Raw genomic sequence first — 21593 nt, 5'->3', positions numbered from 1 at the left:
ACAGCCCGAGTGGATTGCCTCAGCACTAATCCCCATAGCCCTTTCCTTTATCTCACTCTGAAGCTGTCAAAGGACAAAGGTCACGGCAAAGGAACCCACCAAGGTTAAAGCAGGAGGACAGAAGACAGGCCACGAGAGGAAGCAGAGGTTAGTCGGTGCCAAGCCCAGGTTTTAAAGCCCTGTGGAGTGCAGAAGGAACAGAATGTGGGGCGGCAGGGGAGGAGGTGCAGAGAAGAGTGGGGGGTGTTAAGGGAAGGAAAAAATTGGTCAAAATCTGAAGGAATTTCAGAAAACAAAGAGGACTGGTAAGATGCAGTGACTGTGAACACATGTATACAGCAATAACAGAAACTGCAGGTACTTGAAACCTCTTAACCTTGTGTAAATAAACATTGTGAGATGGACAGCAGAGATCAAAGACCCAGAGCTGTCAATCAAGCAATGTTTTACCTGGGGCTTAGATGTTTCTTCAGAGTAATGGATGTCTGGCCTCTCAGCCAAGTCTCATGTATTCTTGGCTAACAGCTTGACATGGGGGGCATGAGGGGTGAAGAGACTGGGTGAGGGGCATAGCTTGGTTAATTTGAGAGATCTTGGCTTGGATAGGAGGCATAAGGAGAATCTTTTCAACTTCCCTTTCAAGAGGTTGGCTCATGCAGGCTATGGGTCACAACTCTTCTGATGGACCAGGAACCATAACTCTTTAAAAACCTGTCCCAACTCTTGTGAAAATTGCATGAGACTAGGACATGCCTATTTCTGCAATGGAGCCGGCCAGATTAGGAGTCCCTAGCTCACAACCCCAACCAGCCCACATACTGAAATGGCACTCGAGTCATTCCGAAATCCAGGCCAAGGAGTTCATAGTAAGAACAGGAAAGAGTTAGGAACCCCTCAAAAAGCAACCCCGCAGCAATTAGCAGCTCTGAGAAATAATAGTGACGCTATCGCCAAGATTTAGCCATGAGGTTGCATGAGGTTCGAGTCTGTCTATCGTGTTAATGCAGCCAGTTGAGAACGCAGGCTAACAGGCTAACAGAATGCGATGCACAACAGCCTTTATGGAGAGGAACTCCTGCCATTACCTAACTATGAGGTGTCGGGCAGCACGGTGGCGCAGTGGTTAGCATTGCTGCCTCAGGGCGCCGAGGTCCCAGGTTCGATCCCGGCCCCGGGTCACTGTCCGTGTGGAGTTTGCACATTCTCCCTGTGTTTGTGTGGGTTTCGCCCCCACAACCCAAAGATGTGCAGGGTAGGCGGATTGACCACACTAAATTGCCCCTTAATGGGATAAAATAAATTGGGTACTCGAGGCGTCTAATGGTAACACATGGCATCCTGGGGCAAAGGAGAAAGGACAATTTAGCTCCAAGGTTAGGGGAAGCTTGGGTTGGCCGCCTTGGAGTGAACGAGATTGTGGGGAGATTTGCTGGAGATGAACAAGATCAGAGGGCAGCAGAGCGGCACAGTGGTTAGCACTGCTGCCTCACGGCGCCGAGGTCCCAGGTTCGATCCCGGCTCTGGGTCACTGTCCATGTGCAAGTTTACACATTCTCCCCGTGTCTGCGTGGGTCTCGCCCCCACAACCCAAAGATGTGCAGGGTAGGTGGATTGGCCACGCTAAATTGCCCCTTAATTGGAAAACATGAATTGGGTACGCTAAATTTATTAAAATAAAGAGATGAACAAGATCATGACAGATTTAGATAAGGTAGACAAAGAAAAGCTGGTTGTACAAGGATTAGGGGACAGAAACAGCATGGATCCCATGGGCCGAATGCCCTCCTCCTGTGTCGTAGTGACACTCTGGTGCCTAGACAGTAAACCATCTAATGTTCTTGCCACCTGACTCAATGTGAAACAATGGTATACCATGTGACAGACTCATAAGTAGCATTGACCTGAATCAGGGCAACAAAATGGGATCATTCAATTAAAGAATAAAAGCATTTAACCTGCAGGCAAGTGCCAACAAAATAACTCCAATATTGGAGAGCATATAGGCTGGAATTCTCTGGCTGTCGGGATTCATTTTTCCTGCCGGAAATGCACCCCCGGGTTTCCCGGTGCGTGGGGTGGCTTCAATGGGAAATCCCATTGACATGCGGCGGGAAGATAGAATTCCACCACCAGCGAACCGTGCTCTGGCGGAACGGGGAACTCCGCCCCGTAAAACCAACTGTTTAAATCTTTTGTCCATGTAACATCTACAGTCTTCTATTTTGAAAAAGAGTAAGGCGAGTTCTCCCTGTTGTTCTGCCCAATATTTACTCTCGGGGGATGAAGGGATACGAAGATAAGGAGGGAAAGTGGAGTTGAGGTCGAAGATTAGCCAATGGTCTTATTGAATGGCAGAGCAGTCTCGAAGGGACTCCTGCTCTTATTTCTTATGTTCTTATAGGTGCTAAACCAAGAATTCAATGCAGCTCGGAGGTAGTTTAGTCACGACTGAATTTGGGAACATAATTCCCCTCTCAACAATTTTCTCCCTTCCTTGCAGTTTTGGACTCTGATACTGAAGGACGCTTCAGAGTGGATGTTGAAAGGATGTTTCTTCCTCTGAGTGAGATTAAAGCTAGGGGACACAGTTTAGAGAAAAGGCCTCTCCCATTTAAGATGGTTATGAGGAAAAATTTCTTCTCACAGAGGGTTGTTAATCTTTAAAATTCCCTTCCTCAGAGAGCAGCTGGGTCACTGAATATATTCAAGGCTGAATTAGACAGATCTTTGATTGACAAGGGGGTCAAGGATTATGGGGGTCGGCAGGAAAGTGGAACAGAGGCCACAATCAGATCATTTTATTGAATGGCGGAGCAGGCTTGAGGGGCCGAATGGCCTACTTTTCTTCCCTATGTTCTCCGGAAGAACCTTTGCTGGGTGCAGATCCACAGACACTGTTTGCCCTTGACTATGTTGTCCAAGTGATCATTATTAACATGCCAGCCTCGATGCTGAATGTTAATATGCCATTCCATCATTCAGGGCATCTTACCAGTGTCTGATGTCCTCTTACCCAACAACTGCAAGTTCCTCAAACCCAGTGACAGAGGTTTTCATTCCTGTGACATTCAAGTGAACAGAAACCTGCAAAGTAACATCCCTCTGAAAGGTACACTGCTACAGGGTCATAGAAGTCAATGCTGTTATCCAGGCCTTCAATGAGGGGCAAATCATTTCCCCCTCACAAGAAAATACAAGGAGAAATTATTGTTGATGATAAAAGCAGTTTGATGCTTGATATCCTTTTATGGCAATGACAAATGGCCAATCAGAGGAACAGTGTATTGGGGATCTAGAACACGGGGAGATTGTATGGATAGCACTGAGCAAAACCATGGAGGTATTTGAAGACATGGATAAGGATTTTAGATTCAGTGGAGTGGGTTTTAGGGAACCAATGTCAATTAAACATTCTCTGTCCTATCAATCCAAAAAGTTTCCTCATCTTTTGTTTCATTATTTTGGTGATGATTTTAAATCAATAGCTTCAAATCATCGGCTCAATGACCAGTGGAAATAGCTCATTGTCCCTATTTATTGTCATTCGAAGGAATATTCTGGAACGCTGCTTTGGGGCTGTGTGCGTAATGCATTAATCAAAGGTTCAGCCGCCTCCTCCTGCTGTGCAAAATTGAGCTCAGTATTTAACACATTAACCACAGTGTTATCTCCATACTTGTTTTGAAAACTGTGGTGGTGCATGGTCTCTTTAAGAAGTGGTTCACATTTCTACTATGGATGGTCCAGTTTGATTCTGTTCCCATTTCTGATAAGTGACCATTCTTAACTGAACGGCAGTCCCGCCAACATTCAATCATTACACTGCAGACTGCTGCTCAGTTTGGATTTCACAGCGAATTAAGCCAAGGCGGAATGCAAACCAAAAAAATGGCAAAAGACTGCCTGATCCACACGCATTCACTACAAAGCAAGAATCAATTCAAAAAAAATAATACCTTGAAATAAATCCAAGCATGCACGCAAAACTGACGGTCTTTGGAAAAGTTAAAGACAAACAAAGGAAAGCAATTAATAAGGCAGAGAGAATGAAATAGGTGGTGGGACTAATTACTGCAATACCTTGACATCATTCCCGTCATGTAAGACATGGTCAGAGTCTGCAGGGAGTGATTAGAAACATAAATGGTTAATGCTATCGGACCTTTATTCCGCTATCAACATCTGCTTTAGTCTTTAACATTTTCACGGCCACTCCCTTTGTCTTGTGTCCGTGACATCTTTGTCATTTTATCTCTCCTGACCTTCAACCTATCCCTGACCTTCGATTGTGCTCCACCTGCTGCATTGTCAACAGTGCAAAACCCATCACGTTTCTATCTCCTTTCAACTCTGAAGAAGCCTCGAAACATTAATTCTCTTCAGACCTGTTGGGTTTTTCCAGTGTTTTCTGTTTTGTGTTGGTTAATGCTGCCCAGTTCAGATCGGTAATGAAACACCATGGGGCGCGATTCTACGCTCCTGCGCCGGTTGGGAGAATCGCCTGGGTCGCCAAATTTTCCCGCGACGCCGGTCCGACGCCCTCCCGCGATTCTCCCAAGCGAATGGCCCCATCGAGTTCCGCGCGGCGCAGGCCGGAGAATCGCCCGAGACACCCAAAATGGCGATTCTCCGGCACCCCTGCTATTCTCAGGCCCGGATGGGCCGAGCGGCCAGCCCAAAACGGCGGATTCCCCCCGGCACCGTCCACACCTGGTCGCTGCCGGCGGGAACGCTGAGGGGGGCGGCCTGCCGGGGGAGGGGGGGGGGGGGGATCCTGCACCCGGGGGGGGGGGCTCTAATGGGGTCTGGCCCGCGATCGGTGCCCACCGATCATCGGGCCGGCCTCTCTGAAGGAGGACCTCCTTCCGCAGCCCCACAAGATCCGTCTGACATCTTCTTGCGGGGCGGACTCGGAGAGGACGGCAACCATGCATGCGCGGGTGATGCCAGTTATGCGGCGCCGGCCGCGTCATGTATGCGGCGCCGCCTTTACGCGGCGACAAGGCCTGGCGCGCGTAAATGACACGGCGCCGCTCCTAGCCCATTATCTGGGCCCTGAATCGGTCGGGATAGGGGCCGTTTCGTGCTGTGGTGAACCTCGACGGCGTTCACGACGGCGCAAACACTCTGCCTCCATTTCGGAGAACCCCACCCCATATTAGTCCTAATATAGTGATGAGAAACAGCAAAGACCATGGGAACAGCAACATAGCGGTAACGTTACTGGATTAGTAATCCAGAGGGCCGAGTGTCTGCTCTGGGGATGCAAGTTCAAATCAAAACAGCACCATGTTAGTTGGTGGGATTTAAATTCAATTACTAAATCGGGAATTTAAAGCTAGTCTCAGTAATGGTGGCCATGACAACCCACCTGATTCACTTTCGGGAAGGAAATCTGCTATCCTCATCTGGTCTGGCCTACATGTGACTCCAGACCCACAGCTAATGTGGTTGACTCTTAAAGGCTCGGCATGCAGTAGCGTGTCGTCTATTGGTACATTTTGTAATACTTGGCAAGTCATTGGTAGCACAGAGCACAATTGTCTGTCGAGAAAGGGAGGCATAGAAACAAAGGATTCTTCAATCCTTCAAGTCACAATACTTACAAAAATGCTCAGGAGGATTAGGTTCCATGGAAAATGCCTCCTGTAATGCACAAAAGCACAGTTTGATATTATCTATTACAGTTTGTCAATTGTTTCCTGGGACTTACTAAAGGGGGTGCGACAAAACCGTTGGGCAAACCTTTTCTCCCCCACTGTTCTGCAAATTTGTAATATGACAAACTTTCAGCTCCGTGCACATAATGTAAAGAGTGGTGGGGCTGGCATTGGAGGTTGGTTGTGGGGGAGTTGTTACAGGGGCCTGCTAAGTTCAAGACACTGGGACAATCCCCTTTAAGATCAATGGTTTGGCTTGTTGCTTGTAAACAAGGACCAGGAGCTTTAACTAGTGAACTGAGGAACGTGGCAGGTCTTCACCACAAGAGGGCAGCATCCCTGCCTCTGAGCCAGCAGCTCTGGGCCGAGTCCCACCCCAGGACTTGGTGGTCAAGGGAAGCGAGTATCAACCTGCAAAATGCTTCCAGCACATGCTGGTGGCATGTGATAAGAGTGGGAGAGATTCCTGGTTCAGCATCTGAGATGGAAGGAAATTGGAGTCTCCACCATCATGGTCCGTAGTTCCAGGTTACAACATGCATGGAAAAGGTCTCATGTTGTTACAGCATCTCAGACACCTTGAATGGACTGTACTACCTCCACCAGAAGAACATGGAAAGCATCAAAGATGAGATTCTGAGGGCGAGATTTTCTCGCCTCCCTGTGCCGTGTTTCCCGGTGGCGGGAAGTGGACCGCCATTGGCCGGCAGCGGGATCTACTGGTCCCGCCAGTCATACCACATTTACATGCATGTTGTAGTCTGGAGCTGTGGATAGCGATGGTAGAGACTCTCAACTTTCTTTCCATCACCTGGCTATCCAGGAGTTTCCCCCACTCTTACTGCCTGCCATTGGTGTGTGTTGGACGGATTTACACGCTGATAGTCAACCAGTTTGGCCACGATATTGGGCATCAAGTCCTGGGGTGGGACTCAAACCCAGGAGGCTGTGGTCAGGGACACTAACTGCATCACAAATCCCCCCTTCATTGATACAGGATGGAGATCCAAATACCTTTGCTTTAAACGATTACCTGGGGCGAGATTCTCAGACCCCCCGCCGGGTCGGAGAATCGCCAGGGGCTGGCGTGAATCCCGCCCCCGCCGGTTGCCGAAGTTTCCGCCGCTAAAATGCCTGTCCCGCCGGCGTAAATTAAACCACCTACCTTACCGGCGGGACAAGGCGGCGCGGGCAGGCTCCGGGGTCCTGGGGGGGGGGGGGGGGGGGGGCGCGGGGCGATCTGGCCCCGGGGGGTGCCCCCACGGTGGCCTGGCCCGCGATCGGGGCCCACCAATCCGCGGGCGGGCCTGTGCCGTAGGGGCACTCTTTCCCTTCCGCCTCCGCCACGGTCTCCACCATGGCGGAGGCGGAAGAGACTCCCTCCACTGCGCATGTGCGGGAAACTGTCAGCGGCCGCTTACGCTCCCGCACATGCGCCGCCCGGAGATGTCATTTCCGCGCCAGCTGGCGGGGCAGAAATCCGTCCGGCGCCAACCTAGCCCCTTAAGGTTGGGGCTCGGCCCCCCAAGATGCGGAGCATTCCGCACCTTTGGGGCGGCGCGATGCCCGTCTGATTTGCGCCGTTTTGGGCACCAGTCGGCGGACATCGCACCGTTTCCGGAGAATTTCGCCCCTGGTCCATTTTCGAACCATACAAAACTTACGGTGCAGAAAGAGGCCATTCAGCTTATCCTGACGGCAAAAAAAAAAGAGAACAAAGAAACTCGTTGCTGGTGGCTAGCCTTGCAGGTTACAGCACTTCAGATGCAGATCCAGGTACCTCTTAAATGAGTTGAACATTTCATCCTCAACCACCACCTTAGGCCGTGAATTCCAGACGCCCTCTGGATGTAAAAGTTTTTCATGTCCCCTCTAATCCTTCCACCAATCACCTTACATCTATGCTCCCTGGTAATTGATCCCTCAGTGGAGTAGTCACGGAGGAGCACAGTAATGGGCAGCACGGTAGCATTGGGGATAGCACAATTGCTTCACAGCTCCAGGGTCCCAGGTTCGATTCCGGCCTTGGGTCACTGTCTGTGCGGAGTCTGCACGTTCTCCCCGTGTGTGCGTGGGTTTCCTCCCACAGTCCAAAGATGTGCAGGTTAGGTGGATTGGCCGTGCTAAATTGCCCTTAGTGTCCAAAATTGCCCTTCGTGTTGGGTGGGGTTACTGGGTTATGGGGATAGGGTGTAGGTGTTGACCTTGGGTAGGGGGCTCTTTCCAACAGCCGGTGCAGGCTCGACGGGCCGAATGGCCTCCTTCTGCATTGTAAATTCTCTATGAGGAGCCCGGAAAAGGACTTAAAACAAATGGTTTATTCCTAAAGTATTCCTAAAGTCCCAGCTGGGGCTACCTGGGCCGGCTTTTAATGTCCTGAGTTAACTATCCCGCTGACGGGCCTGCACCCCTCAGTGGGAAGGGGGGGGGGCTCGTACTCTACAAGGCTCATGGGGGATATTAATCGGGTTGTCCCCATGGGTCCCTTGGGGGGTTACAACACTCCCAGCTCGGGGAAAACAAGTCTTTCCTGTCGAGACCCCATAATTTTGTACACCTCAGTTCGGTCACCCCTTGGCTGCCTCGGGAAAACAAACCGGGCCTACGCAATCTCTCTTCATAGCTGCAATTGTCAAGCCCTGGCAACATCTTTGTAAATCCCCCCCCTGCACGCTCTCCTGAACAATTATGTCCTTCCTGTAATGTGCTGACCAGAACGCTACACAGAACTCCAGCATTTTATCAGTGAACTCATCGTTTAAAAACTCCTAATTTGCCGAATAGCGAGGTGAAAGAAAACATAAAGAGATTAGGAAAAATATTCAAGTTTTCCTCTTCTCAGTCTGTTGGAAGGATTAAGGCCACCTTATGAGCACACCTTCCGTGGCCATCAAGCCTGGAGTGGGACTTGAACCTACTGGCTCAGAGATGAAAGACATCACCCACCGCACCACAAGATCTCTGTCAATTACTACTATTCATTTCAATAGTTAATGAAGTAGAATGATCAATAGCATAGGGTACAGTTTCACTTCTGTCTAAATATAATTACCTTGGGCCAGGGCAGCAGGCCAGAGTCATGTAGGTAACAAAGAAGACAGCACTGTGAATAGGAAAAGAGATAAGTTCAAGTGACTGCAGTGAGGGCTGTTACATGTTCACACAGTATTTACAGCAGAGAAACAGGCCTCCTTCTATTTCACGTTACCTGCTTTATTCTTCCATTTTATTTGTGTACTTCTCCAGCGGCCTTGTAAATTTGGTCTGGAAATTGAACCTTCTTCCCTCATACAAAGAACATGGCCAGGTACATCTATAATGCACATAGACACACACACAATAGCACAGACACATGACTGTACCACACAGGTAAGGAGATAGAGGAATTGGGACATTATTAATTCACACTTACTATGAAGCCCAGTACCAGCCAGGATGTGCTTGAATGTAAATCTTGACAGGGTCGCTGTACAGAAGGGGTAAAGGAAAAAAACAAGTGAATACAATTTCAGAGTGAACATCCTGGGACGGAAATGAAGGAGACACTCCTGCTTTAATTGGAGGGTAACTTGACTCCCATTACGAGGGGAAAGCCCGCCCTCACTGCTGGAAGAGGCGCAACGTGCCAGTCCCTCTGACTGGCACTGCTCACCCAACCGCAAAGCCAGGGCTGCGGGCATTAACACAGGGGCAAACTGAAAGCAGCAGACAACGCGCCACGTAACCCAGCCCTTTGCTCGAGCAATCGAGCAATGTAGGTGGCACGCAACAAAACTTGCCCAGAGAGGCACTGAAGTTCAGACTTGTGCCTGCTATGGGTAGCACAGTAGTTAGCACTGTTGCTTCACAGCGCCAGGGTCCCGGGTTCAATTCCTAGCTTGGGTCACTGTCTGTGCGGAGTCTGCACGTTCTCCCCTATCTGAGTGGGTTTCCTCCGGGTGCCCCGGTTTCCTCCCACAAGTCCCGAAAGACGTGCTTGTTAGGTGAATTGGACATTCTGAATTCTCCCTCTGTGACCCGAACAGGCACCGGAATGTGGCGATGAGGGGATTCTCACAGTAACTTCATTGCATTGTTAATGTAAGCCTACTGGTGACAATAATAAAGATTATTATATGAACGGAGAGCGGCTCCACGCCCTGACTATCAAATCTATCCCTGGCCTCCCCCTCAGAACCCACTGAGTCTTAATTTTAAGAAGAAAGTGTCCATTTGTTACGCCCTCTGTACCTTTCCAGAAATGTTGTTTCTGCGCCCATTTCATTTCCTTCCCCTCTTCCCCATTCATCCTCCAGATTCTTGGGTGCCAAGGAAGAGAGGGAGATAATCATGCACAGACTTGACGCTTTAACAATCGTTTGGCACTGGACGCTAGTATCCTCAAATGCCCATGGGATGAACGTGCAATCTTCGCCGTGCAAGTCGGGACAGGAAGTGAGGCACAGCACAAGTGGGGTTAGAAATTTCTCAAGAAGGAAAGAGCAAATGTGCCTGGCTGTTTTCATTCGGATTCTGGAACACAGTTGCAGGAGTCAATTGTTCAAAGGAGGTTCCTGTCAAGCCATTTATGAGGGAATGTGAAGGCATTGTGGGGCCCTGGATTGGGGAATAATCTCACACATTGACATGGTCATGGACAAGTCAACTCTCACCTCTCGGTCAAAAGGAAGTTTGTTTGTGGCTCACTCCAAGGTTTTGGTATATGATTTAAGTTCATGATCCAGTGCTGTACAAAGGGAGTGCTGCATTGACTGAGGAGGCATAGCCCTTAAACACCAATTTGGAAAGCAACAACCCACAACGACACTCTAGTTTCAAGTGCGGCACTTGAAGGATCAATCATCAGCACGGTAGCACAAGTGGATAGCACTGTGGCTTCACAGCGCCAGGGTCCCAGGTTCAATTCCCCGCTGGGTCACTGTCTGTGCGGAGTCTGCACGTTCTCCCAGTGTGTGTGGGGGTTTCCTCCGGGTGCTCCGGTTTCCTCCCATCGTCCAAAGATGTGCAGGTTAGGTGGATTGGCCATGATAAATTGTCCTTCGTGTCCAAAAAGGTTAGGAAGGGTTATTTGGGTTACGGGGATAGGGCGGAAGTGAGGGCTTGAGTGGGTCGGTGCAGACGCGATGGGCCGAATGGCCTCCTTCTGTCCTGTATGTTCTATCAGCAAAACGTGTGCCATATTTGTCTCGTGCTGTGAAAGATCCTATGGCACTAATCGAAGAAGAGCAGTGGAGTTCTCCTGGAGTCCTGGGACAACATTCCTCCCTCGATCAACACCGTGATGTGTCTTATTGGGGTCTTGCTGTGCCCAAAATGGCATTTCAGCATTCAACGAGCCTGGAGTAAATTTTGCACCATAATATTCCAGAACATAAATGGTTATTATTTTTGAAAACTGGCCACTCGCGTTCAGGAGTTGAAATCTTTGATGATAAAAAGAATTGTACATTTCTTCAGACTATATTCTCAGCAATTCCCAACTACAGGATTGTTGAGGATACTGTCTGAGGCCCAAATCCCACACAGAAAGTGATAGGCTGGTCTTATCAGAGAGTGAGCTGGCTCCGCGTGAACGGTTCCTGCGCAACTTGATCCTTGTACAGAGTAATCAGGCTGGGCCAGATGAGTTCAGAACATGCAGCAATCGAAGAGTTGCTGGGTGGGCAGCACGGTGGCACAGTGCCTCACGGCACCGAGGTCCCAGGTTCGAACCCCGACCCTGGGTCATTGTCCGTGTGGAGTTTACACATTCTCCCGGTGTTTGCGTGGGTCTCACCCCCACAACCCAAAGATGTGCAGGCTAGGTATGGAGTGTTAGCTTTTATTGGTAGAGGGATTGAGTTTCGGAGCCATGAGGTCATGTTGCAGCTGTACAAAACTCTGGTGCGGCCGCATTTGGAGTATTGCGTGCAATTCTGGTCGCCGCATTATAGGAAGGATGTGGAGGCTTTGGAGCGGGTGCAGAGGAGATTTACCAGAATGTTGCTTCGTATGGAGGGAAGATCTTATGAGGGAAGGCTGAGGGACTTGAGGCTGTTTTCGTTAGAGAGAAGAAGGTTAAGAGGTGACTTAATTGAGGCATACAAGATGATCAGAGGATTGGATAGGGTGGACAGTGAGAGCCTTCATCCTCGGATGGTGCTGTCTAGCACGAGGGGACATAGCTTTAAATTGAGGGGAGATGGATATAGGACAGATGTCAGAGGTAGGTTCTTTACTCAGAGAGTAGTAAGGGCGTGGAATGCCCTGCCTGCAACAGTAGTGGACTCGCCAACACTAAGGGCATTCAAATGGTCATTGGATAGACATATGGACAATAAGGGAATAGTGTAGATGGGCTTTACAGTGGTTTCACAGGTCGGCGCAACATCGAGGGCCGAAGGGTCTGTACTGCGCTGTAATGTTCTATGTTCTTTGTTCCAAAGGTGGATTGGCCACGCTAAATTGCCCCTTAATTGAAAAAAAAATGAATTGGTACTCTAAATTTATTTTAAAAAAAAGAGTTGCTGGGCAAAGAGCAGATTGGCAATATGGGCAGAGTGCTGGCATCGGCTGGCATGGCCACCAATTTCCCAAACCTTAATCCTGGGCGGAACTGCAATATCCACTGATGTTCCGCCAACACTTGGGTGATTGATGCATCAAACCACATAGGCTGCACTTTCCTTTCATCTCTCGCTGAATTGCATGATCCCTGTTATCCATCATTACTGCTTTTCCCAAAGTCCAGGGATCACCAACTGCTGGATATGTTCAACTTGGAGCCTATCCTGGGTGTCAGGAGGCAACAATGTCTGTGCTACAACGGGAAGTTCTTGGAAGCTGTGGGCAAGTTGCAACGTGAATGCTTGCCCTACTAAGTATGGGTATGTATGAGATATAATGGTCTCCCTGAAATGCCCCTCTTTCATTTTGTACCACCTCAATTGTAAAATAACTTGGGGTCATTTGTCAACCAACTTAGCTTGAGTTAAAAAAAGGACTCCCAGAAAATGCATGATAAAAATACTTGTAAATATGGAAAAACCTACTGAAAAAAGATACTGTGAACATTACATTCAGAAAGTGTTAAATTGAGAGCTTCTTCACCCATGGTGCTTTCCTTTGCTCCCATTCCAAAGGGACACACAAGGGGAACAAAAAAGAGAAATAAAGAATGGGGTATTGTAGAATGTACGTGTTTATTTAATCTGCTTTTGCCTCATAGCTGAGGCCTTAGCAAAGCGGGTTCACAACATTCAAAGTCCAGTTCAAAACTCCAGATCAAACCACGATAAATGCATCTTCTCTATTGCCCCTTAGTCGATCCTTCCATATTCCAGTCGCTCTGCACTCACACAGTGTAAAAGACTTAACCCGTAAACCAGCACAAACCCGTAAACCAGCGCGGAGTTCAAACAGAAGCAAAAGCCTCCTACCAGAAGGTGAACAGAGCGATAACTCCAGCTGTGAAGGAGAGCTGTATCATCAGGATAATATAGACCTGCGAAAGGGGAGAACTAGCCATTAACCACTGGCGCAGGGTACTGGAATGACAAAGAAAGATGTAATAGTAGCTTTGGATATATAATTGGATATATAATTAATGGGGAAAGATTTATAGGGTTCTGGGGAAAGATCAGAAGACTAATTATATAGCTCTTTCAAAGAGATAGCACTGTACTGCGTGTCCCTCCATATTTCCTCAACTTCATTTGCTATTTTCGTGGAGGTGTTAACCGAGTTAAAATGAACCGGGTCACACTCCCTAAAGACAGCTCTCCAGAACTATTTGCACTTTAATAACACAGTGGGCAGTTCAGGTATTTCAGCACCAGTTTGGAAGTGACCACCAGATCAACCCTTGATGCCCTCAGTGAACTGGACCGTCTCAGCGGGCACATTTCAAAAAGGCGCCTGTGCCCATTCTGCTAATGCCAAGTTTAGCTCAAACATTCCTGCCAGTCCCATCAAAATATGACCAAATGTAAAATGAGCTCAAATCAAGGAGAGTGCCAAACGCACACTGGATATTTATTTTCTTCAAAGAATGGCAGCTTAAGCTTCAATTCACTTAAACTGTATTTCTATGTTTGCTTAATCCAAATTTAACAATCTCACACAGGACTGGTAAACTAAATGTTCAGTTTATTTGAAGATATAGTACAGGATTGCTCAGTGGATTTGCTATAAAGATTCAACAGCTATTGTTAACATGAAAGTACAGCTGCAATTCCTTCACACCACAGGCTGCTATCTCAGCCGAAAGCTACTTTGCACAATATCTTAAGGTCACATTGTTTACATCCTGGCTACTTGCTCATTAGCATAATCCCTCTGAAAGCGAAATGACGTGCTTTCCAACCTTTTTCTCCACGTGACGTCGTTTTAATTTTGGGGGTGGGGGGGGGAGCTTTCATCTCTTGGGCTGTGAGGTCCTGGCTGCCATTTCTGCCTCTGGGCTTACAACCCAAAATCTTGCATTGTGACCTTGTGGGGTGGGGGTGGGGGGAATTGGGGGGACTCGTAACCCACAGTTTGGGATGCCCTGATTTAATCCATCCTTCAAGCACATCAGACACGCTTAGAATCATAGAATGTACAGAGCAGAAGGAGGCCATTCGGCCCATCGTGTCTGCACCGGCCCTTGGAAAGAGCACCCTACTTAAGCCCACGTCTCCACCCTATACCCGTAACCCAGTAACCCCAGTTCACCTTTTGGACACTAAGGGGCAATTTATCATGGCCAATCCACCGAACCTGCACATCTTTGGTTTTAAGAACCAACATTCGGGGAAACTTTTCCAATTTTGATGCAATGGATGACATAAAGTTGTATTCAAAAGAAAACATGACTGCAAGTCTCGAGGACAGGCTCGCTTAAAAATGCCAAAGAATTTGCAACGAGAGAGCTGTTTTGCTGTGTACAAAAAAAATGGTCTCAATTTGTCGAGTGCTTCTGGGCAAAAGCAATTGCAGGCAACCCGCCAACGAGGTTCTGTCTCTTGGGGAAGGGGCCAGTCTTACGGACGAAGCTATGTTCGGTCAGAGTGACTGGGCCAAAAGACCGAGGAGATTCGGGCGTGTTTTGCGCTCATGCGTAACATGCGCGCAGTCAAAGTTCCGCAATCTTTAAGGCCATGTAATTGATTTGCGCCCGATTCTCCTCGTCTCTGGGCATCAAGCATCGCTGCGAGCCAGTTTATTTCAAATGGGTTAACAGCTTCTTGAAAGGACGAGCCATCAGGGATTTGCCCGCTTTGCAATTTGCTTCGAGTGGGAAATCTGCAAAAATTAAGCCGAGGGGAATGTACACGGGAGAGAAATGACAGCAGAGAACCCTACCACTGGGCCCCACCGCGCCCTGTGACCCTCGGTCCTCCTCCCACTCGACCACAGCGGAGAGATTAAAGTCAAATAGACAGGAGGGAACTGTGCAATGGAGAGAAAGGGGGAAACTAGGACAGTTAAAAGATCGACAACCGCAGAGGATGGGAGACAGCAGACAGAGGCAAGTTGCAATTGCTGTACTCCACGATGCTCCCTGCAGTCAAGACACCTTTTACCTTTCTGATGAAAATACGTCGGACATTCTTATCATCCCAGCTGAACGAGGAAAACGGTCCACTCTCGCCAGAGAAAGCTCCACTCCCATAACTCGGGCTGTGACCTGAACAAAGGGAGTGATGGAAAGCACCCATCAGTCCAGCACCAGGACACAGACTTTTAAAAAACAAGCGGAACTACACAGGGCCCAGTGTGCCTCACTCACTCTAGAGGTCATGGGGTCAAGTACCACTCATGCGACACCAATGTAAAACTCAAGGGAAATATCCAGTGCAGTGCTGAGGGAGTGCTGCACTGTCCGAGGGTCAGTACTGAGGGAGTGCTGCACTGTCAGAGGGTCAGTACTGAGGGAGTGCTGCACTGTCAGAGGGTCAGTACTGAGGGAGTGCTGCACTGTCAGAGGGTCAGTACTGAGGGAATGCTGCACTGTCAGAGGGTCAGTACTTTGGGAGTGCCGCACTGTCAGAGGGTCAGTACTGAGGGAGTGCTGCACTGTCAGAGGGTCAGTACTGAGGGAGTGCTGCACTGTCAGAGGGTCAGTACTGAGGGAGTGCCGCACTGTCAGAGGGTCAGTACTGAGGGTGTGCCGCACTGTCAGAGGGTCAGTACTGAGGGAGTGCTGCACTGTCAGAGGGTCAGTACTGAGGGAGTGCTGCACTGTGATAGGGTCAGCACTGAGGGAGTGCCGCACTGTCAGAGGGTCAGTACTGAGGGAGTGCTGCACTGTCAGAGGGTCAGTGCTGAGGGTGTGCTGCACTGTCCGAGGGTCAGTACTGAGGGAGTGCTGCACTGTCCGAGGGTCAGTACTGAGGGAGTACCGCACTGTCAGAGGGTCAGTACTGAGGGAGTGCTGCACTGTCCGAGGGTCAGTACTGAGAGAGTACCGCACTGTCAGAGGGTCAGTACTGAGGGAGTGCTGCACTGTCCGAGGGTCAGTACTGAGGGAGTACCGCACTGTCAAAAGGTCAGTACTGAGGGAGTGCCGCACTGTCAAAAGGTCAGTACTGATGGAGTGCTGCACTGTCAGAGGGTCAGTACTGAGGGAGTGCTGCACTGTCAGAGGGTCAGTACTGAGGGAGTGCTGCACTGTCAGGGGGTCAGTACTGAGGGAGTGCTGCACTGTGATAGGGTCAGCACTGAGGGAGTGCTGCACTGTCAGAGGGTCAGTACTGAGCGACTGCCGCACTGTCAGAGGGTCAGTACTGAGGGTGTGCTGCACTGTCCGAGGGTCAGTACTGAGGGAGTGCTGCACTGTCCGAGGGTCAGTACTGAGGGAGTACCGCACTGTCAGAAGGTCAGTACTGAGGGAGTGCCGCACTGTCAGAGGGTCAGTACTGATGGAGTGCTGCACTGTCAGAGGGTCAGCACTGAAGGAGTGCTGCACTGTCAGAGGGTCAGTACTGAGGGAGTGCCGCACTGTCAGAGGGTCAGTACTGAGGGAGTGCTTCACTGTGATAGGGTCAGCACTGAGGGAGTGCTGCACTGTCAGAGGGTCAGTACTGAGGGAGTGCCGCACTGTCGGAGGGTCAGTACTGAGGGAGTGCTGCACTGTCGGAGGGTCAGTACTGAGGGAGTGCTGCACTGTGATAGGGTCAGCACTGAGGGAGTGCCGCACTGTCAGAGGGTCAGTGCTGAGGGTGTGCTGCACTGTCCGAGGGTCAGTACTGAGGGAGTACCACACTGTCAGAGGGTCAGTACTGAGGGAGTGCTGCACTGTCCGAGGGTCAGTACTGAGGGAGTACCGCACTGTCAAAAGGTCAGTACTGAGGGAGTGCCGCACTGTCAAAAGGTCAGTACTGATGGAGTGCTGCACTGTCAGAGGGTCAGTACTGAGGGAGTGCTGCACTGTCAGAGGGTCAGTACTGAGGGAGTGCTGCACTGTCAGGGGGTCAGTACTGAGGGAGTGCTGCACTGTGATAGGGTCAGCACTGAGGGAGTGCTGCACTGTCAGAGGGTCAGTACTGAGCGACTGCCGCACTGTCAGAGGGTCAGTACTGAGGGTGTGCTGCACTGTCCGAGGGTCAGTACTGAGGGAGTGCTGCACTGTCCGAGGGTCAGTACTGAGGGAGTACCGCACTGTCAGAAGGTCAGTACTGAGGGAGTGCCGCACTGTCAGAGGGTCAGTACTGATGGAGTGCTGCACTGTCAGAGGGTCAGCACTGAAGGAGTGCTGCACTGTCAGAGGGTCAGTACTGAGGGAGTGCCGCACTGTCAGAGGGTCAGTACTGAGGGAGTGCTTCACTGTGATAGGGTCAGCACTGAGGGAGTGCTGCACTGTCAGAGGGTCAGTACTGAGGGAGTGCCGCACTGTCGGAGGGTCAGTACTGAGGGAGTGCTGCACTGTCGGAGGGTCAGTACTGAGGGAGTGCTGCACTGTGATAGGGTCAGCACTGAGGGAGTGCCGCACTGTCAGAGGGTCAGTGCTGAGGGTGTGCTGCACTGTCCGAGGGTCAGTACTGAGGGAGTACCGCACTGTCAGAGGGTCAGTACTGAGGGAGTGCTGCACTGTCCGAGGGTCAGTACTGAGGGAGTACCGCACTGTCAAAAGGTCAGTACTGAGGGAGTGCCGCACTGTCAGAGGGTCAGTACTGATGGAGTGCTGCACTGTCAGAGGGTCAGTACTGAGGGAGTGCTGCACTGTCAGAGGGTCAGTACTGAGGGAGTGCTGCACTGTGATAGGGTCAGCACTGAGGGAGTGCTGCACTGTCGGAGGGTCATTACTGAGGGAGTGCCGCACTGTCGGAGGGTCAGTACTGAGGGAGTGCTGCACTGTCAGAGGGTCAGTACTGAGGGAGTGCCGCACTGTCGGAGGGTCAGTACTGAGGGAGTGCTGCACTGTCGGAGGGTCAGTACTGAGGGAGTGCTGCACTGTGATAGGGTCAGCACTGAGGGAGTGCCGCACTGTCAGAGGGTCAGTGCTGAGGGTGTGCTGCACTGTCCGAGGGTCAGTACTGAGGGAGTACCGCACTGTCAGAGGGTCAGTACTGATGGAGTGCTGCACTGTCAGAGGGTCAGTACTGAGGGAGTGCTGCACTGTCAGAGGGTCAGTACTGAGGGAGTGCTGCACTGTGATAGGGTCAGCACTGAGGGAGTGCTGCACTGTCGGAGGGTCATTACTGAGGGAGTGCCGCACTGTCGGAGGGTCAGTACTGAGGGTGTGCTGCACTGTCCGAGGGTCAGTACTGAGGGAGTGCTGCACTGTCCGAGGGTCAGTACTGAGGGAGTGCTGCACTGTCCGAGGGTCAGTACTGAGGGAGTACCGCACTGTCAGAAGGTCAGTACTGAGGGAGTGCCGCACTGTCAGAGGGTCAGTACTGATGGAGTGCTGCACTGTCAGACGGTCAGCACTGAAGGAGTGCTGCACTGTCAGAGGGTCAGTACTGAGGGAGTGCCGCACTGTCAGAGGGTCAGTACTGAGGGAGTGCTGCACTGTGATAGGGTCAGCACTGAGGGAGTGCCGCACTGTCGGAGGGTCAGTACTGAGGGAGTGCTGCACTGTGATAGGGTCAGCACTGAGGGAGTGCCGCACTGTCGGAGGGTCAGTACTGAGGGAGTGCCGCACTGTCGGAGGGTCAGTACTGGGGGAGACTCCACACAGATAGTGACCCAGCAGGGGATCGAACCTGGGACGCTGGCGCTGTGAAGCCACAGTGCTAATCACTTGTGCTACCGTGCTGCCCCCGTGTGTCAGTGTCACTGTCCGTGTGGAGTTTGCACATTCTCCCCGTGTTTGCGTGGGTTTCGCCCTCCACAACCCAAAGATCTGCAGGCTAGGTGGATTGGCCGCGCTAAATTGCCCCTTAATTGGAAAAAAATAATTGGGTATTCCAAATTTATTTTTAAAAAATACTGCCCCCACGGTTTCTGCCACACGTCTGCCAGCAGAGCGGGCAGAGTGTCTGAGGGCCATTATTCCCAGTGGACACTAGTTTCCGTAGCCTATATCTCGGTCAGTGGGCAGCAGAACAGGATTATCGATGCACACACAGTCACCATCTGCTGTTATCACCTCTTAAACTCCATTTCTCAGTTCCGTGCAATGAGTTTCCTGTCATGTGTGAAGACAACAGATTGCGCTGCAGGTGACCCTCAAGTCCAGGTCATTGCCATGGCAACCTATCTAGCAAGACACTTCACATTAGTTTTAGCAGGAGTTAATGGATCGGACAGCTCTAAGCTGATGGAGAGCCTATGAAAATAAAAACCTTGCATGTAGATAGCGCTTTTCAACACCGCCAGATATCTCAAAGCCCATTCCAGCCAAAGAGGTACTTTGGGGGTGTAGTCACTAGTCAACCCGCCAACCCTCTGGAAATTAAAAGATTAATCTAAAGGACCCGCCTGTGAAGGGCAAGGAACAAAAAAAATATTTGGGGCATTTTGTTTATTGGTTATACAAATATCGGACATGATCAGGGAGGCCAAAAGCGTTGTTTAGTTCATAGAATTCGTACAGTGCAGAAGGAGGCCATTCAGCCCATCGAGTCTTCAGAAAGAGCACCCCACCAACACCCAATCCACCGGCCTATTTCCGTAGCTCCACCTAGGGGCAATTTATCATGGCCAATCCCACCTCTCCTGCCCATCTTTGGACTGTGGGAGGAAACCGGAGCACCCGGAGGAAACCCACGCAGACACGGGGAGAACGTGCAGACTCCGCACAGACAGTGACCCAAGCCGGGAATCGAACCCGGGGCCCTGGCGCTGTGAAGCAACAGTGCTAACCACCATGCTGCCGACAGTCAAGAATCCACCAATTCAGTATTGAAGAGTCTACTCACTTTCCCATTGGTGAGGGGAAGGTAGAGAACCAGGAGGACATGCATGCTGGCTAGCCAATGGCAGGTGTATGGAGGTGAAAGGTCATGTGATTAAACCTCTAGGACTAGGTCCAGCCACAGTTGGCAACCCCTAAGAATGACTAACATTTGTACGCCGTCTATAACATGATAGAACATCGCAGGTGCATTATAAAACAAAATGGCAGCAAGCCTCATGAGGAGACATTCAATCAGATGGTCAAAGAGGCCGTTTTTAAGGCCTGCAAGCAGATGATGGTGCTCACAACTGGGGACACAATGTATGAGGAAAAGGAAGCAAAACATAAACATTATAATAAAAGTCACCAATAAGGGTACAACTACAATCTTTCAAACGCTTTTTTCTTCACGTTTTGCTTACTTGGATCCACATAGGCCCAACTGGGGTGCATAGGTGCTGACGGTGAAGGGCTGTTATTCTTGGCGCCCACAGTTGCCTCCTCATAAGTCGGAGGGGCAGTTGATACTGACATGTGTTCGCTTTTCTCAGGGCCTCCCTGTTCGCCTTCTGAATTTGGGGCTTTGGATGTGGCAAAAAGCTGCAAGTAAACAAGGACAATATATGTCATGCTGGGTTAGGACAGCCATATTGACCTGGGGGACTCTTTTGAGTGACACAGATCATGTTGCAACAGAGAATGAATGTATTGCCCTTTGCCCAATTTGGGAGTTTTGGGTTCGAGTTTCTCATGTTGATTGGGATAGAAGAACTGGGCCGAATCCACGATAGGAATTGTGCTGACTGATTTTTTTCTTCTGTGTAGCAAAGACATCAGGCCCCAATGGAAAAGGCCGAACCATTCACCCTGTGCTCAAGAGCTGATACATGTTACAAATCTGCTTACCTTTTTGTGTCTCCGCTCAACTTAACTTCCTATATCATGCTCAAATTGCTTTGAACGTGAGCTTTCCAAAACCAGGAGCCATGAAGAGGTTTTGAAATGATGTCGCTGCCTTTCCTCCCGGGTTACATGCTGAAAGAGCATTAGTGAGGAGGATTAGGTTGGCTGTCAGACCAGGTGAAGCTGACAATTCCCATCACTTGGAGATGACGAACACACTTAGACTAATACTCCAGATTCAGCCCTTGCAGCCTACCTCCCTCATGATCATGGCAGTAGGGGAGAAAGGGCCCATTTTCATGCTGTGAACATCTATGACTCTATTCCCACTTCAGACCTCATGAAAGCCATTGATGAAGCAGCTGAAGGTGGTTCGGCTGAATCAGGACAACTTTTTAAAAAGTAGTTTTCCAATTAAGGGGCAATTTAGCGTGGCCAATCCACCTACCCTGCGCATCTTTGGGCTGTGGGGGCGAAACCCACGCAGACACCGGGAGATTGTTCTCCCCGTGTCTGCGCGGGTTTCCTCCGGGTGCTCCGGTTTCCTCCCACAAGTCCCGAAATACATGCTTGTTAGGTAAATTCTATAAAATCCACCACCTGGAGGTTCCCCTCCGAGCCACTCACCATCCTGACTTGGAAACATATCGGCCGTTCCTTCACTGTACCTGGGTCAAAATCCCTCCCTAACAGCACAGTGGGTGTACCTACACCACATAGACTGC

At 50.1% G+C, this 21593-nt stretch overlaps 1 protein-coding gene across 6 annotated transcripts in view; it reads right to left on the bottom strand.

The window, feature by feature from the left end:
- Window positions 1–21593, bottom strand: part of LOC140405359 (protein lifeguard 2-like) — a 43671-nt gene that overhangs the window by 13953 nt on the left and 8125 nt on the right. For 2 of the 6 annotated variants that reach the window (XM_072493674.1, XM_072493670.1), the window contains exons 2-8: window positions 20388–20565; window positions 15206–15309; window positions 13079–13143; window positions 9073–9126; window positions 8713–8763; window positions 5607–5646; window positions 4081–4118 (exon numbers count right to left, since the gene is read on the bottom strand). In XM_072493674.1, the coding sequence (XP_072349775.1) occupies window positions 4081–4118; window positions 5607–5646; window positions 8713–8763; window positions 9073–9126; window positions 13079–13143; window positions 15206–15309; window positions 20388–20565 (530 nt within the window). Of the gene's footprint in view, window positions 1–3956; window positions 3995–4080; window positions 4119–5606; window positions 5647–8712; window positions 8764–9072; window positions 9127–13078; window positions 13144–15205; window positions 15310–20387; window positions 20566–20871; window positions 21008–21593 lie in introns of those variants that run through there. The other 4 variants (XM_072493673.1, XM_072493671.1, XM_072493675.1 and 1 more) reach the window with 4 other exon arrangements.

Source organism: Scyliorhinus torazame, chromosome X (assembly GCF_047496885.1).
Source record: "Scyliorhinus torazame isolate Kashiwa2021f chromosome X, sScyTor2.1, whole genome shotgun sequence".
NCBI lineage: Eukaryota > Metazoa > Chordata > Chondrichthyes > Carcharhiniformes > Scyliorhinidae > Scyliorhinus > Scyliorhinus torazame.
Note: the sequence above shows the minus strand (reverse complement) of the source record. Positions and strands in the feature narration are given on the sequence as shown.